Source organism: Propithecus coquereli, unplaced genomic scaffold, assembly GCF_000956105.1.
Source record: "Propithecus coquereli isolate 6110/MARCELLA unplaced genomic scaffold, Pcoq_1.0 Scaffold621, whole genome shotgun sequence".
Classification (NCBI taxonomy): Eukaryota; Metazoa; Chordata; class Mammalia; order Primates; family Indriidae; genus Propithecus; species Propithecus coquereli.
The window spans coordinates 390,097-405,395 of NW_012152186.1; the positions used below are offsets into that span (position 1 = coordinate 390,097).

General features: G+C 64.1%; 2 protein-coding genes across 2 annotated transcripts; both read right to left on the reverse strand.

Moving 5' to 3' along the window:
* Positions 1 to 272: 272 nt before the first annotated feature.
* On the reverse strand, positions 273 to 3,108 carry MRPL28 (mitochondrial ribosomal protein L28). The gene is made up of 5 exons (XM_012659624.1): positions 2,785 to 3,108; positions 1,878 to 2,030; positions 1,398 to 1,532; positions 1,216 to 1,302; positions 273 to 617 (listed from the first exon to the last, which is right to left on the reverse strand). Exons 1-5 carry the CDS (start codon positions 3,070 to 3,072, stop codon positions 510 to 512), a joined length of 771 nt encoding a protein of 256 aa, XP_012515078.1. The 5' UTR covers positions 3,073 to 3,108; the 3' UTR covers positions 273 to 509.
* A 351-nt stretch (positions 3,109 to 3,459) lies between these two features.
* TMEM8A (transmembrane protein 8A) lies at positions 3,460 to 12,743 on the reverse strand. Its single transcript, XM_012659634.1, has 13 exons — positions 12,496 to 12,743; positions 9,266 to 9,443; positions 8,977 to 9,184; positions 8,732 to 8,859; positions 8,322 to 8,590; positions 7,932 to 8,236; positions 7,464 to 7,554; positions 7,263 to 7,386; positions 6,886 to 7,022; positions 6,386 to 6,564; positions 6,162 to 6,308; positions 5,007 to 5,123; positions 3,460 to 4,686 (listed from the first exon to the last, which is right to left on the reverse strand). The coding sequence occupies exons 1-13, from the start codon at positions 12,620 to 12,622 to the stop codon at positions 4,390 to 4,392; spliced, it is 2,307 nt and encodes a 768-aa protein (XP_012515088.1). The 5' UTR covers positions 12,623 to 12,743; the 3' UTR covers positions 3,460 to 4,389.
* Between the last annotated feature and the right edge of the window lie 2,556 nt (positions 12,744 to 15,299).

Sequence of the window (15,299 nt, forward strand, 5' to 3'; positions counted from 1 at the left end):
ACACTAGGGACCTTTCTGGTCCCTCCAAGAGCCAGGCCACAGCCTACCTTCCCTGCCCTAGAGAATGTTCCAGAATGGACAGCGACATGCAATGGGGAGGGGTCGAGCACCATCAGCTGTACCCCAGGATGCCTCTGACTACAATGGACCTTCTCCCAAAGAAAAGGAAAGCTCCACATCAAACCTTGGCTTCCGCAGCTCAGCTGGGGACGGGCAGCTGGAGTCAGGCAGCGCTCGCGGCCCACACCAGGTCTTGGGGGCAGGGGCAACATGGTCGGGACCACCAGAGAACCGAGGTCTTCCAAGCACAGCAGCACACACACGACTTGCCTCAGACTTTACTCAGTCCTCGCCCCATGGGCATAAGGAGTATTGACCCTGTCTAGGAAAGGCCTCTGCAAAGCCAACCCACCGGTTGCCCACAGGACCACCCCAGGCTGTGTCCACAGTGGCAAAAGGCCCGGCAGGGAAGGCTGAGTCTGGTGGCAGGGCATGGAGGGGCCATGTGCTCACTTCCCACCGGCTCTCTTCTGCACCACCATGGGCTCCGCCAGTGCCTGCTGCTGAAGCTGCTGGAGCAGCTCTTCCACGTAGACCTTGAACAGAGGGACGGGGTCCTAAAGGGGGGAGGATCGCAGTGAGGCTCGTGCAGCCCAGAGCCTGGGGAACTGGGGCGTGAGAGGACCTGGGCTCTCAGGCCTGGCCACAGTGTCACAGAGGTGCTTGCCACCGCCTGGCCCCCAACCTGGAGGGCAGAGCCCTGTCCATGACTTGAGTGCCCCCTCTCTTGGGGAGGCTGGAGTCACATGCCTGCCCCCAGCTCTCCTGTGGTCAAAGATAAACCCAGCAGAGGGAGTGGACAGCCAGCCGCCACGCCACAGTGCACTCCCTGCCCTGCCAGCTACCATAGGGTCCAGACCCTTCCAGGGAATAGACACAAAAAGGAAGACAGACCCTGGGGACGCCGAGTGGCCAAGCAAACCCACAGCAGCGAGGATCCCACTCTTCCCATAAGGGTCTTGGGGCAGGAGGGGGTGGGGACCCCTATAGGAGGGAGTGTCCCGTGCTCCCCCAGCTGGGCAGAATGCCGTGTGCATCGGGAAGCTCCTAAGCCCACCCAGTGCAGTGGCCGCGTCCAGGCTCTCCCCAAGGCAGCGCACCTCCCCCAGCCCATCGGCCAGCCACGGGGGTAGCAGTGCTGGCACACACGCTCACCTTCTCTTCCAGAAGCCTCTGCTTCTCTATAGCCTCCTCCAGCGTCAGGCCGACCCACTCCGCCTCTGCCTCCGGGATGGCAAACTCCTGGGCAGGCAGAGACGGAACGCACAGTGAGGCCCAGGGCTGGCCCGGGCAGGGTGCTGGGGGGCGCAGGACAGGAAGTGCGGGTGAGCCCCCACCTTGTATTTGTCGTAGATGGCCGCCCTGCGCTCGGGGTCGTCCGGGTGCAACTGGGGGTCCTGTCGGGCGAGCCTCAGCAGCATCCCTCGCTTCAGGTCCATCCCGAACTTGGAGCACAGGTCCTCCTTTGGGGTCTGGCAAGAGGCTTGCGTGGGACCAGGTGCTGATGACAGGGGCCCCCTTACCCGCTAAAGGGCTCTTCTCTAGCAGGCCAGGCGTGGGGGATCAGGATACGAGCGAGGCCGTGAGCAGCACAGGAGTGGCTGTGCTCACTCGGATCCAGGGCAGGCCACCCGCAGTGACGGGCTCTCCTGCAGCAAGAGGCGCCCACCAGAGCTGCCCAGAAAAGGGCAGGGTCCCGTTCGCGTTTCGCTGGCGCTCCCCAACGTGGGCTGTGCTGGGCCTCCCTTGAGTCTGGCTGGCCGTGAGGCCCCCTGCGCACTGACCCCCGTGCACACCCACACCCCCACCGCACTTGCCTTGAGAATGTAGAAGTCAAACCCGTAGGCCTCGTCGATGAGATCCAGGGTCCGCATGGTCACGGTCACCGTGAACTTCTTGTCCAGGATTTCACTGTAGAGCTCTCGCTGAAACAGCTGTGGCTTCCATATCTTCTTCAACCTCTTTGAGAGCTGAAGGTGCAAGACAGAGACTCCATGAGTACTGCTGCTTCTCCCTACAGACCAAGTGGGGCCCCAGGCACCTTCCTGGTGGGGCCAGGCCTGTGGGGTCCCCAGTTGGCCTCATGCTTCCCTGGAAGAGACTCCATCACAGACCCCTGCTAACAGACTCGGGACGCAGAGCTGGGTGGACCAGGCCCCCAGCCCTGGACCTGGCTGTGCACCTACAGCTGGCTTCTCCCTTGCTAGCTCAGCACCCCCGACCCTTGCCCCCAGGTTGCTGATGTGTGTTCCAGATACAAGCACAACTGTCACCCCAAGCCCAAGCCCTCACATCCCAAACCAGGAACCAAGGGGCCTCAGGCAAAGGGAGAAGCCAGCCTGGGAGGCCGGGACGGCAAGGTGATGGCGTGGAGGTCGCAAACACACAAGTCTCCCCCCAGAGGGCTCAGCAGCCCCCTCCAGGACTCCCACCGACAGCAGTCTCAGGAGCCTGGGTTCTGCCCCTTGCAAGGCGCCTGACCCGAGCGAGTCTCAGCCTTCCCGACCCCGAGGAAGCAGCAGCGACGGCCTCGCGGCTGCCGCGGGAATCAGGCAAACTCCGGCGAGTCCTGCCCTCCTCAGGGCACCGGCCTCCTCCAGGGCCTCTGCACTCGCCGTGTCACCGGTCCGGGCCGCCGGGCTCAGGACTCCTCGGCGGGTTTACGGAACCGCGGCCCCCGGGCCGCCCGCGCGCGCCCTCCCCGCTCCCCCGCGGGAGCCGCACCTTGTCGTTGTTGGCGTATCTGTGGCCCAGGATCCAGCCCTCGCCGCCCCACAGCCCGCGCTGGGACTCCGGGGGGAAGTGGAGCGGAATGGGCACGTCCTCCACGCGCTCCCGCTGCCCGTTCTTGGGGTTGACCTTGAACTTGGCCCCGTGCGGCCGATAGTGCACGGGCGCGGGCGCGCGCGTCCGCTCCAGCGAGCGCAGGTAGTGCCCCGGCAGGCGCGCGCAGATGCCCTGCCGCAGCCGCAGCCGCCACCACAGACACACCGGGAACTTGTGCAGCGGCATCGCGCCGACCCGGAACGCCGCGCCCGCCGGAACCGGAAGTCGCCCCGCTGCGTCCTCCCCGCCGCTGATTGGCTGCACGGCCCGCCCGTCTCCCCCGCGCCCCGCCCCCGCCCCCAGGGACCGTGGAAAACACCTTGTGGAGACGGCAGCTGCAGCGGCTCAAGGCACCGTCGGCAATGCGCGGCCAGCCATCCCCGCCAGCCGCGGCCCCGCCTCCCCTTCTGGGAAAGAGCGCAGGAAAAAATGTAAGAACTCGTTTAGCTTGAAAAATCACTGTCGAATATTGAATTCACCAATCACAGCGAAATCAGATCTACATAAAAATATATCTCAGAATTTTTACCCCCAAAACACCATATATACATGTTTCCCTTTACAAGCCTAGAGATTGCTTTGGTGGTCAAGGGCAGGGTGGCTGGGGATGGGGAAGGCCCCCGGGAAGAAAGGCCACGCCCTGGGCAGGACCCAGAAAAGAAGGCCCCAGAGCCAGAGGGCAGGGACGACCCCACCCTGGCGTCCGCAGCCAGCTTCTTGGGGGCCTGGCCGAGACCACTGCTGCAGACAGCAGCCCCTCCACTCTTGCCTGGGGTGGGGCAGGGCTCCTGGCCCTGGCTCCCTGCCCCAGGCTTCAAGAGGAGCAGGAAAGGGCTGTCCCAGTGCAGGGTTAGCCGCAGCCCCTGGACCAAGAGGATGCTCCCCACACAAGGGCCCAGGACCCTGGGCAGGCAGTGACACAGCCGGGGAGGCTGTGCCTTGTACACCGTCCCCAGGCAGCTGCAGCTCCCTCCCTAGGAGGCTCCAAAGCCGGCTGAAAGGGCAGGCAGTGCCCACCAGCTCTCTAGGGACTTTGGCCTCTCCCCACAGCAACTGCAGCAGCAGGGGGTTCCTGTGCCCAAGGCAGGCTGGCATTCAGGGCACTCAGTGCCAGGAGGGCACAGCTGCCAGCCTCAGAGGTGGGCTCGGGCATCCTTAGCCCTGTGGGTCACAGGGGAACAGGGCAGTGAGGATTCTTTCTCCACATCCCCGACCACCCCCAGGTCAGCGGAGCAGAGCCCCTCTCTGCACAGGGCACATGTGTTCCCCAGGCAGCCAGGCTCCAGGGGCCACTGCAGGCAGCAGTGACCAGTCAGCCAGCAGACACAGGGAGCTGGGAGTGCTGGTGAGGGGCAGGCCTCTCCTGGGGAGGAGGAAGCAAGAGAGTGCTCAGGCCAATTTTATTCAGCTGGTCATCAGTTGGAAGAGGCTGGACAGGGCTCTTCTGCTTGACCCTGCTGCTGGCTACAGAGGTCATCAGAGAGCAGGGGCCCTGAGCCGGCATCACGTCACCGTGTACAGCTCGTCCCGGTCGTTCCTGCAGATCTGATAGTGGCAGGGCAGCCTCTGTGGGCAGGCCCAGGGCTCCGTGTGTTCCTCCCGCGGCGGCAGCAGTAACGCTGCGCTCCCTGCCAGCAGCACGTGCCAGATGCTGTGGGTGTAGTAATAGTTCTCGGCAGTCATCAAGGCAGTGTAGATGGCGACGCCCGCAGAGGCCATGGAGATGCCAGGCAGGAGGTAGAAGGCCCAGCGCTGCCACGAGCTGGGATAACACTGGCGCCGGTGCCCGCAGCGGTACACCTGGAGAAAACAGCCGGGCAGGTGTCAGCACAGGTGGGGCTGCAGCTGCAGCTCCCAGGCCCAGGGCTGGTGGTCACAGGGAGGTCCAACCAGGTCCGGGCAGCAGAACCGTGAGGGTGAGCTGCTCCGAGGGGGCTCGAGGGCACAAGGCCACTGGTCCTCAGCCCCAGCCTCAGACACACAGCTGTGCTGGGCCTCTGTGGACGCCACTGGCAGCCCCTAGTGGACTCAGGGCATTTGGTGGCCAGAACAGGAGCAGAAATGTGGTCAGAATGAGGGGCCAGGTCCGGCAGGAGCACCTGCCTGCCCTGACTCCTTACCCACATGGAGACCATGATCACGAAGGCAAAGAGGCAGGGCCCCATCAAGTTCCAGGCGCCCCTGCGGTCCAGCTGCAAGGACATGGCGATGACCAGCGTGCCCAGGAGAAACAGGACCTGTGCAAGACATAGGGGTGACTGCAGGGTCGTGGGAGCCCTGGGCTAGGTCAACTGTGATGGCACAAGACCCAGCAGGAGCAGGCTGTACCCCCCCTGCCCCCACAGCACCTCTGTCCGCCCCTCTTGGAGCTGCTGGCACCCTTTGAGCAGATCTGTCCCCTCCTCCAGCTGCTGTATTGCATCCGCAGGCAGATGTGGCCTTGGCATTTCTGGGGCACAGACATGGCCAGGCAGGCACCTCTAGAAGGGACTAGAAGTTGGTGCCCCTCCCTAAGGTAGGACACTGTCACACAAACTGGACAGCCCCATGTGGCAGCTCTGTACCCACAAGCTCATCTGCCCCCTGCACCCCTGGGTCTCCCATCAAGGTGGCCTCAGCCTCCCCGCTGCTGCTCCAGAGGAGGGGCTCCCAACCCACGTCTCCCTCAGCAGCTTCAATCCACGACCTGCAGTTCTCCACCTCTCTGCAAGTTCATGTCCCCAATGCTCAGCCCTGCTGGACTCTGGTGCTGCCAAGCCTCCCCTCCACCACCCCGTGCCTTGACTGTGGGGCTCCCATGGGCCCTTCAGGGCAGTACCCAGCCTGCAGCTCCCAGAGCAGACCCAGTGAGGACAGAGGGTGCAGCTCACGGGCACCAGGGCGCTCGTCTCCATCAGCCAGGACCAGCCGCTGCAGAAAGTCCCATGTCCCTGGCACCAGGGACCCCAGGAGCATGGCTGGGGCTTCACAGGGAGGCCTGGCCTGGGGTGGGCTCCAGGCCCCTCTCAGAACAGGGCCCTGGGAGAAGGCCTGGGGGCCTCGCCTAACCCTGCCCATCACCTTCCTTCCTGGCATCCCCCAAACAGCGGGCACTGTTCCCTCGCAGCTGCCTATGGCTCCTTCTGAGGGCAGCTGGCATCCCGTGAGATGCACAGGGCCGCGGCCCAACACCCGTGCCGGCCTCTCCCTCCACACTGCTCTGTGCGTGCCGCACTTGAGGGCCTCTGCTCCCCCACAGCCCAAACCCCCGTGTCCAAGGTCCGAAGGCCACGCACATATTTGAGGACTGTCTTCAGCCGCGCCATGCAGAGGATGGTGACCCAGGTGGACACCCCGGAGCCCAGAAAGTCACAGTACTGCAGTGTGTCGTAGTTGAGGATACAGAGCACCGCCTTGCCGGGCTGGTCGCAGGCGTGGTAGAACTGCAGGGGGCAGGGGACAGTGAGCGAAGGCCCGGGCCTCCCCGCCCCAGGGTCGCCGTGGGAGGGGCCTGGCCTACCGTGGAGAAGAACATGGTGTAGGCGTAAACGGAGGCCTCCACCAGGAAGAAGCGGTGCACACAGACGGCGATGGGAGCCAGGAACATGAGGTTGCTGAGCGTGAGCAGCAGCGCGGCCGCCCTTTGCTGCCCCACGGTCTGGGCCGTGCTGTTGTCAGTGCAGCTCCACCCACGCCAGCCTGGGGGGACACAAACCTCAGGGCCCATCCCGCTCCCAGGGCCCCACAGAGAACCCCCTTCCTGACCCAGGAGCATGCCCAGCTGCCATGGTGGGGAGGCCAAGGAGGAGGCACTGCCACCCCTGGGGACGCCTCACTGTGCCTGTGCCCAGGTGGACGGTGGGCGGCTGGTGGGGGCCTTGAGGCATGGGGAGCAGGCATTCGCCCCTGCTTGGCCCTGCAGGGGTGCTCTCTCCAGCCCCCGGTGGAGCTGTCCCCAGGGGAGATGGCCAGGAAGCCAACGGCAGCACTGTCCCAGGCACGCAGGGCTCTGGCCCTCACCTGCCTTGCAGCTGCATCCCGCATACAGGTAGCCGTGTCTGCGGAGCAGGAGGCACTGGCCATAAGGTCCACAGTCGTCCAAACAGGGCACGAGGTACAAGGTGGTCTCCACTCGGACCACGGCCTGCTCACAGTCCCTTTGAGGAAGGGGCCACAGAGGGCCGGCTGCAGCATTCTGCAGGCAAGTCTATCCCTGGTGCTCCCCATAGGCCGACGGACATATGAACCCAGAATTGGGGGCTCCCCAGCCTGCAGCAGCCCTGGAAGAAATGCCCCTCCCGCTGGGTCACTCCCAGACTCCAACCTCGGGCAGCCCCGTGCACAGCCCTGAATGTGACAACCTGGCGCCTGCCCACGCTCCAGCCCAAGGTCCTTACTCTGGACTCTCGGGGCACACCAGCTGCAGGGACAGGTACCAGTTGTCTGTCTCTGGGTAGGGGATGATGAGCTTGGCCTTGCGGGACGAGGCGCTCAGAGACAGGCGGTAGCCCTGGAAGAAGGCTGTGGGGGTGTGGGAAGCCTGTCAGAGGCAGAGGGCATGGCCAGGGCACCCTGCCCCCACTGCCTGCCCATCACACCTGTGCTGCAGTTGTGGGAGGCGTTGAAGCTGAGGAAGGGTGAGGCAGCGTTCACGCAGGCCGCCACCAAGGTGCTGTTGGCAATCTCCGTCTGCAAGGGAAAACGGTGCAGGGTTGGCCCCCCGAGAGGCAGTCGGGCTGTCTGTCCTACAAGCCAGTCTGGTGCTTGGTGCCTTTCTCTGGGGCTCCTACTGGCCCAGGGCCCACCAGGGACCCTTCCTTCCCAGGTGTGGGCACCCTGCCACGAGCCGCCTCGAATCCTCACCACTGCACAGCCTGGGGTGTCCTGCAGGGAGGGCCCCCTTGGATGACCCCTATGCTGGCCCATGCCTGCTGGTGTCACTTTGCTGCCTGAAAGGCTGCCCTGACCCAGTCCCTGTGTCGAGGTGAGTGCACAGAGGCATGGGCAGGTCAGGGCCAGGCCACGAACTGCCTTCAGACAGGCCCGGCGCTGCCGGACAGCGGTACCTTGTTGGTGCTCAAGGAGACGGTGAGGGAGCCCCCGCCGTCCATGCCCGTGTTGAGATGGAGCCGCATCACGGAGGGTGTGTCCACACGCACTGTCACCAAGCCCCTGTCCAGGAGCTGGAAGCGCACGGATGCCACATCCAAGTCCTCCCGAATGACTGGGTAGCTCAGGAGGCAGAAGGGGTCACCGCCCCAGCCGCCGTTCTTGCCCAGGTCCCAGTGGCTGGGGCCCAGGGACGGCTGCACAGTGGAGGTGTTGTAGCCCCGCTTCTGGCTGCTGTGGGTCATGCTCCATGGCCTGCAGGCTGCTGGAGGACACGGAGCTCAGCTGCAAGAGGCCCGGGGCCCAAGGAGAGGCAGAACCACTCCCAGCCTCCCCCTGCAGCCCACCTGTGAGGGCAGCTACGGCACTGAAAGCCACCGCCTTGTGGGGTCCTGCCAGGCTCTCAGCTGTCACTTGCAGCCATCGGTCCCAGGGCGGCGAGGGCAGCAGCAGGCGGCAGGGCCAGGTGGGGCTGGTGCAGGTGAGCACCTTCTGGAAGTTGCTGGGCAGGGTGACGGAGCCCACGGTGAGACGCACGGGGCAGCCCAGGCTCCCATTGGATGCACAGCCCTGCAGCTCCAGCTGCAGCTCCTGCGTGTACTCGGGGACAAAGATCCTACAAGGACCAGGAGAGGCCTTGTGAAGGGGGCCAAGCATCTGGACCCACTTCGAGAGTGACCCTGGGGCCCTGGGCTCTGTTCGCTCCCCCACTCCACCAAACCCGGAGGCCAGGTCTGTAGGGCACACCCCTACTCACTTGAGGTAGCCGGGGCGGGAGAGGAGGGTCTGCGGAAGAGGCACGTCGGGCTCCATGATGGAGACCTTGACCACCCTCGTGACCAGCATGTCAGGCTGGAAGATGTAGGCACAGGTGGGAATAAAGCCCTGGGGAGAGGACAAGGTGTGGGGGTCGGACCCAGCCCCAAGCAGTGAACGACGGGACTGGCCGTCCACGCATCCAGGGCTCTGCCCTGACCCCTGAGCTCTGGGGGCTGCCCTCACCTTCACCTGGATCTTCTGGGAGGAGGGGGGCAGGTGGGCAGCCACAAACCAGTCCCCGGGTGCCGGGTGGGAGACGTTGACGGAGGCGTTGGTCAGCAGCACGGCGCTCAGCGGCACGCTGACGTGGAAGGACGGCTGCACCGAGGTGCCGTCCGGGAAGCTGGTCCCCAGCGGGTTGATGACTGGGGGAGCGCCGTAGCGGAAGTGCCTGGAGACAGGAGCGCAGGCCAGGTCAGGGGCAGGGGCGGGGCCACGGCCAGGTGCAGCGGGCAGGCGGGCCACCACCTACACAGTGATCTCCACGTCCGAGCATGTGGGGCCGCTGCCCCGGGACACTTGCAGCAGCCAGCGCAGCAGCACGGTGTCCGGCGGCACGTGGAAGCGGAAGAGCCTGGCGCTGCCGTACCAGCTGTAGAAGGACAGTCTCTGCGGGGCCTGCGAGAAGTGCTCGGACACCAGCCCAGCCTCTGCGGGGAGAAGGCACCGTCAGCCGGACCCAGGAGCCCCCCTCCGGGGCACAGGCGGGGAGAAACGAGGACGCTTCGAGCACGGGGGCTCCATTTGGAGGCCCCCAGAGGGAGAGGACTCGGGAAGCCAAGGGTGGACCGACGTGGAGCCCCCAACATGCCAATCTTGACCTTGGCGAGAGCCGCTGCCCCCTCTGGCCCCTGGAGGTTGTCTTGGGCCGGTCCAAAGTTTCTCCTCAGCCTCCTCTGCCAAATGCCCACATCCCGCCCACCAGACCCCGGGCCTCCTCACACCACGCCACTGCAGCAGCTTCACGGCTCCCCCAGCACCCACCGCCCCAGTGGCCTCCAACCGTAAAAGGACCCTACTCTCCAGGGCCAACCCCTTGCTGCCCAGCAGTCAGTCAGCCCCGCGGCCTGTACTGCAGCCCTGGCACATCCAGGCCAAGGTCAAAGCCAAAGGACACAGCAGGTGGTCAGGTGGGAGTCCATGCCCCTCCTCACATCTGCCCAGATGCTCGACACCAGGACACACTCCTTCCTCCCACCCCCCTGAGCCTTCCGTAGCCCGTGTCTGTTCCGGCCACTCTACTGGACAGGTGAGGAGGCTCAGGTCCAGAGGCTGCTGCTCCAGCCTGTGAAGACTCAGGACGCAGCCGGACCAGAGCCCAGGTTCCCCCTTACCCAGGAAGAGACCCTGAGTGGGGGAAGGCACCCCATGCCAGAAGCCTGGCCAGCCCGGGGGACAAGGGGCAGCTGGCCCCTGTGCTCCAAATGGGTGAGGCTCCTAATTACCCTTAGGGCACAGTGCCCATGCCCCATGGTGCAGGGCGAGACAGGAGCCCACAGGAGACTCACTGCCCATGGCCCCAGCCCCAGCTCAGCCGCATGCTCTGTGTGACCTTGGGCATCCCGTCCCCTCTCTAGGTCCCAGCTTCCTCTGGGTAGGTTGAAGTGGACAGCCCCTCCCTCTTAGGTTAATGAACAGCAAAGTGTTTCAGGAAACAGTGTATTGTGGATACAACAGGGGTGGCCTCATTCTCCTCTGAGCTGGGTGCTCCCCACCCAGCCCACCCAGCAGTCTCCCTCTGCCCCACTGGGAGAGTAGCCGGCTCATGCCACCCTGGCAGCAGGCCCCCTGTAGCCCTGGCCCCTCCAGGAGAGGGGTGGGGAGCCAGGTGAGCAGTGAGCTCTCTTGCCAGCCTCCTGAGCCCTGCCATAGAGGCACCTGGAGAAGAGATAACAGCCTGTTGGCAAAGCCAGTCCAAGCTCCATCCCAAGGAGCCTTGCCTGGGGGGCTGGGCAGGGGTAAGCTCCACCCACAATGTATTCCAGGCTTTGCAGGTATCAGGTATCTGCTGGTCAACAAGTCCCAGCCGCTGGGCTGTGGCCTGAGTGCCAGGAGCTACAGACTCTCCAGAGGTGCTGCAGGCCTTAGGCTAGAATGATGATGCAGGCAGAGAAAACTAAAGTGCCGTGCGTGAGCTGAGGCAGGGCAACCCCCGGACCACGGTGTCCTGGAGAAACAGCCAGCTGGACACCCAGCCTCTAAGGGGGCCAGGCAGTGGAGGTCACCCTGCAGTGTGCCGCTCCCCGACCTGCCACGGGCAAAGCCCTCGGGCCCTGTGTCCTGGAGTACCAGCCCGAGGACACCTGGAACCCTCTGGTGAAGTTTCAGCAGGTACACAAGAGATAAGATCTGCTCAATGTTGCTGTAACACCCACTCCCTAACTCCCAGGGCCACACAGCCTCTCCGAGGGCTCTGCAGCCCAACCGCCCTGCCCAAGATGCCCACACTATTATCTTGGGGAACCAGGCTGTTAGCATGGTGGGCTGAGCCAGATGTGACATCAGGAGGGGTGAGGAGGGCTGGGGACGCACACCCTCCATGGACATAGGACTGGGCAGGGAAGAGAGGAAGGTCCCTGGGCCTGTCCAGGGAACCCAAGCGAAGGTACTCTGCCCCATATCCCGCAGACCACGACCCTGCCCACCCACACACCCCAGAAGCCAGGGCCACAGAGCTGCCTGCCCCTCAGCAGGCCTAGGAGGAGGTGAGGGGCTGAGCCATGTTCCCCAGGCCCCCATGCTGCCCCCACCCAAGTGTTCCATCTCCACATACCACCCCACCGTGACCCCTCGCCCAGGCCAGATCCCTGGAATGCAGGAAAGGGGGGCCGTATCCAATGGGTCAGTTTAATCAAGAGCATGATCCTCAGGGAAAACTGCCTTTCACTTCAAGCTGTGCCCTGTGCCGAGCTCAGAAACCAGAAGGCACAGCCCTCAAAAGAAATTGGAGCCTGGAAGAGCAATATTTCAGGGAAGCGAGGGAGGGGCCGGGAGCCAGCCCCAGGCAGCACTGCCTACTGCCCAGGGGGGCGCCTGAGTGGCCAGGGGCGTGCCGACCCTCCCAGTCAGCCAGCCGGAACACTCGACCCCTGGGAGTGCCTGGCTTGGCTGTCCGGCCTCAGTCCCTCCACCTGGTCTAGCCACGCCCTTGGACCTCATTCAGGGTGGGGACCCTCTGGGAGCAGAAATGCAAAGGGAGCCCAACAAGTTCCCAAAGAAGGGGGACGCTCCTTTCCTCAGACCCACCCTGGCTCACTAGCTGCTCGGGGCCCGCTGGAGCCCGGCCTCCTCGAAGCAGGGCCAGCTGTTGGAAGTGAACGCGCTTGTGCGGTGGTCACCGGGAGGGGGGACACGACGCCCAGGGCCCTGCTCCAGAGCCCGAGGAACTTTCCCCGGCTCTGCCCGTCTACCAGCGCAGCCGGGCCCGGCGCCCGCGCGCAGCCGTCCTTCCCCGCGGGCCTCTCCGCGAGTCCCACCTGGGCGCGTAGGGAGGAGGGAGCGGAGAGGGCGCTCAGGGGCCCATCTGGCGAACCCGGATGGGGGACAGAGGACGGAGCGCAGCCATCCTTCCCACCCCGCCCTCCGACAGCGGCGCCCCCAGCCCGGTGAGCGCACAGGTGCCCCCAGGTGAGTCACAATCGCGGCCCCGCCCGGCCCCCGCCCGCGGCCCCCGGACTGCGCCCGCCGGCAGCGCTTGCTCACCGCTCTTGCTGCTGTCGCCGGCGGCAGGCGGGGGCCGAGCGAGCAGCAGCAGCAGCAGCAGTGGCCCCGCCAGCGCCACGGCCACCGCCTCGCTCCCGGTCCCGGTCCCGGTCCCAGCCCGGCCCATGGCTCCGCTCGGCCCGGCGCTACCCGCCCCGCGTCCGCCGCCGCCCGCCCCCGCCGCCGCCCGGGCAGCCCCCGCCGCCTCTGCGGCCGCCGCCGCAGTCTCTGCCCGGGGCTCCCATGGCCCGGCCGGTCCCCGCCGCCGTCGCCCCGGGCACTTCCGCCTGCGAGGCCCCGCCCCGCGGGGAGCCGGGGCGCCGGGGCGCGGGCTGGGTGGGGCTCGGGGAGCCGGGTCCGGGGGCGCGGGCGCTGTGAGGACGGAGCACGGAGGAGCGCGAGGGAAGAGGCTGGGGGGAGGTGGCGATGGGCAGGGAACGCGGACCGGCGACCTGGCGCGCAGCGTTGGGCGACACGGGGCGGGAGAGGGTGCCGGGTGGCGTGGGGTGCAGGGGGTTCGGGCAGCGGAGGGGTCGCGCGGGGCGGGAATGGGAACGCGCGGGAGGTGCCAGGCGGTGGGAGGGGACGGGGCGCCCCACACTTCTTCCTGGAGGCGCTGGGACCCCCACGGGGTCGGATCACGGAACCGTGAGCCGCGCTGCGGGCCGGACGCGCGGCGACGAGGCCGAGCGAGCTCCCGGGGCTCTCCCCACGGTCCGCACGGACCTGCGCTGGTCGCCCGGCCGAGCCGGAATCCCCCGGCCGGGACCCCCAGGCCTTCGCACCAAAAAGCTGCTACGCGCGTGTGTAAAAAACGCTTTCATGGAAACGTGAAAAAGCTTCTTGTACGCGATTTTAGTATGCGATAAAGGTGGCGGGATTAACTCCTCGCACTTCGTGCGGGAAGGAATCCAAAAAAAATAAAAAATTAAACAAAAAAAAAAGAAAACAAAAAAACCCCAAAACCCAAAAAAAAAACTGCCGGGGGCCTTGGCAAAAGCCGGGGGAAGAAGCCCCTCCGAAGCCAACAAGAAAACCAAAAGACGTCAGAGGTAAGACTGAGAAATTTAATGCGGTAAAGGAAAAAGTTTTCTGCAGAGAAAAACTGCTTAAGTGAAGTTAAAAAAACAAGCCATAGACGGGGGTGGGGGGCGTGCTTGCAACTCAGGCCACAAAGGGCTAATCTTAATAAGGTTAAGACCAAAGAGCTACAGATCCATGATCCCACCAGGAAATGACCAGAGGATTCCTTGCCACCTGGGTTCCCGAGAAGGATATGCAAATGACACAGGAACAGGCTTCAACTTCCCTCATAAAGAAAATGCAAATTAAAAGCACTGAAATGACTTTTTTTCTTTCACCTAATTAATTGGCCAAGTTCTAAAAGTTTGATCACCCCAGAAGGGTGAGATTGCGCCCGAGAGACGCGCTTATGCTCCTTGTGGCTGGTCAGCGTGAGGGTGAGCCGCCTGGGGGCCTGGGACTCCTCCGCGGAAATAGAGCACAGCGCCCTGGACGCAGGCATTCCACGCCCGAATGTCCCCGCGGCCGTGCGAGGCCACACGTGCCCGCCGCTGTTCAGTACAGCGCACTGGATTGAGTACATCAGGGGATGGGCGTTCAGATCATAGGGTCCACGCCGCGGCTCAAACACCGCACGCCAGTGTGGCTGCACAAGGAGAAATAGGAAGGCTTTGTACTGGTTGGAAACGGTCTACCAGATACAGCACTAGCTGGAAAAAAGGAGTGGGCAGGACAGTGTGCTCAGAGAGCTGCTGTTTTTGTAGAAAAGGGAGAAAAATACATTTCATTTGTGTGTATCAAAGGCACAGAGTAGCTCTGGAAGGATCCAGCAGCAGGCTACACTGGTTGACCCTGGGGGAGGGGACCTGGTGTCAGGGAGGGTGGTGGTGGTGTCGACTATACCGGTCTGTGCCTTTTGAACTCTGTGTTTGGTGGTGGGCAGTGAGGGTCTGGGGTGGGGGAGAGGAAGCTGACCCGGAAAACCCAAGGCCACTGAAGGCCAGAGAAGGGGAGGTGGAGGGTGTTGGCCAGGGAGGAAGGAAGCCCTGGGTACAAAGCCATCAAGAGATCCTTTGTTCCCCTGGAATCTGGGCTGGGCCCCCCTCAACCCTGGCTGCGGGGGGCTCCCAGGTGGTTCTCAATTTAAAGGGACAGAGGTCAGATTCTGGATTTTGCTGAACGGTGGTTTTTGTGCACTGCACTGCCCCCACTGAGCTGGCTCTGAGTCACGCGAGGACAGCAGCTGTGGTCAGCAGCACTGGGACTGTTCCATCCAGGTCCACTCCCTGCTCCAGGCTGGGCGCCCTCCCCCCACTGCCACACCACAGCCCTCCCCTGAGTGTGTCACCTTAGTGAGGTTCCTGTGCCCAAGTTCCCCAGCGGGGAGGAAGGGAGGCAGCGGTCCCCCCACCCTGTGCTGCATAGGAAGGCTGGGGAACTTGCAGGTGGACAAGAAGCCCTGGACTCTGCTGAGTGGCTGAGCTGTAGCAGTGGGAAGAACCCTGCAACATGAAACGCTGCTCAGGGATGCTAGTGGTCAGGGGACACGTTGAAACCAGGCACCTGGTCAAAACGCAGCTCGCGCAGCTCACACTTTGCTGGCAGGAACGTGAGCTGCCTGACCCTTTTGAAAATTAATGTGGCAATATTAAAATGTAATACAATACACAAGAGTGCTTGCAGCAGAATTGTTGATAGTTGCAAAAACCTGGGAGCTCTGTGAGGGGAATGGGTGAATAAATGATGATATAGATATGTTCTGAAATTTTTTTTTTTTTTTT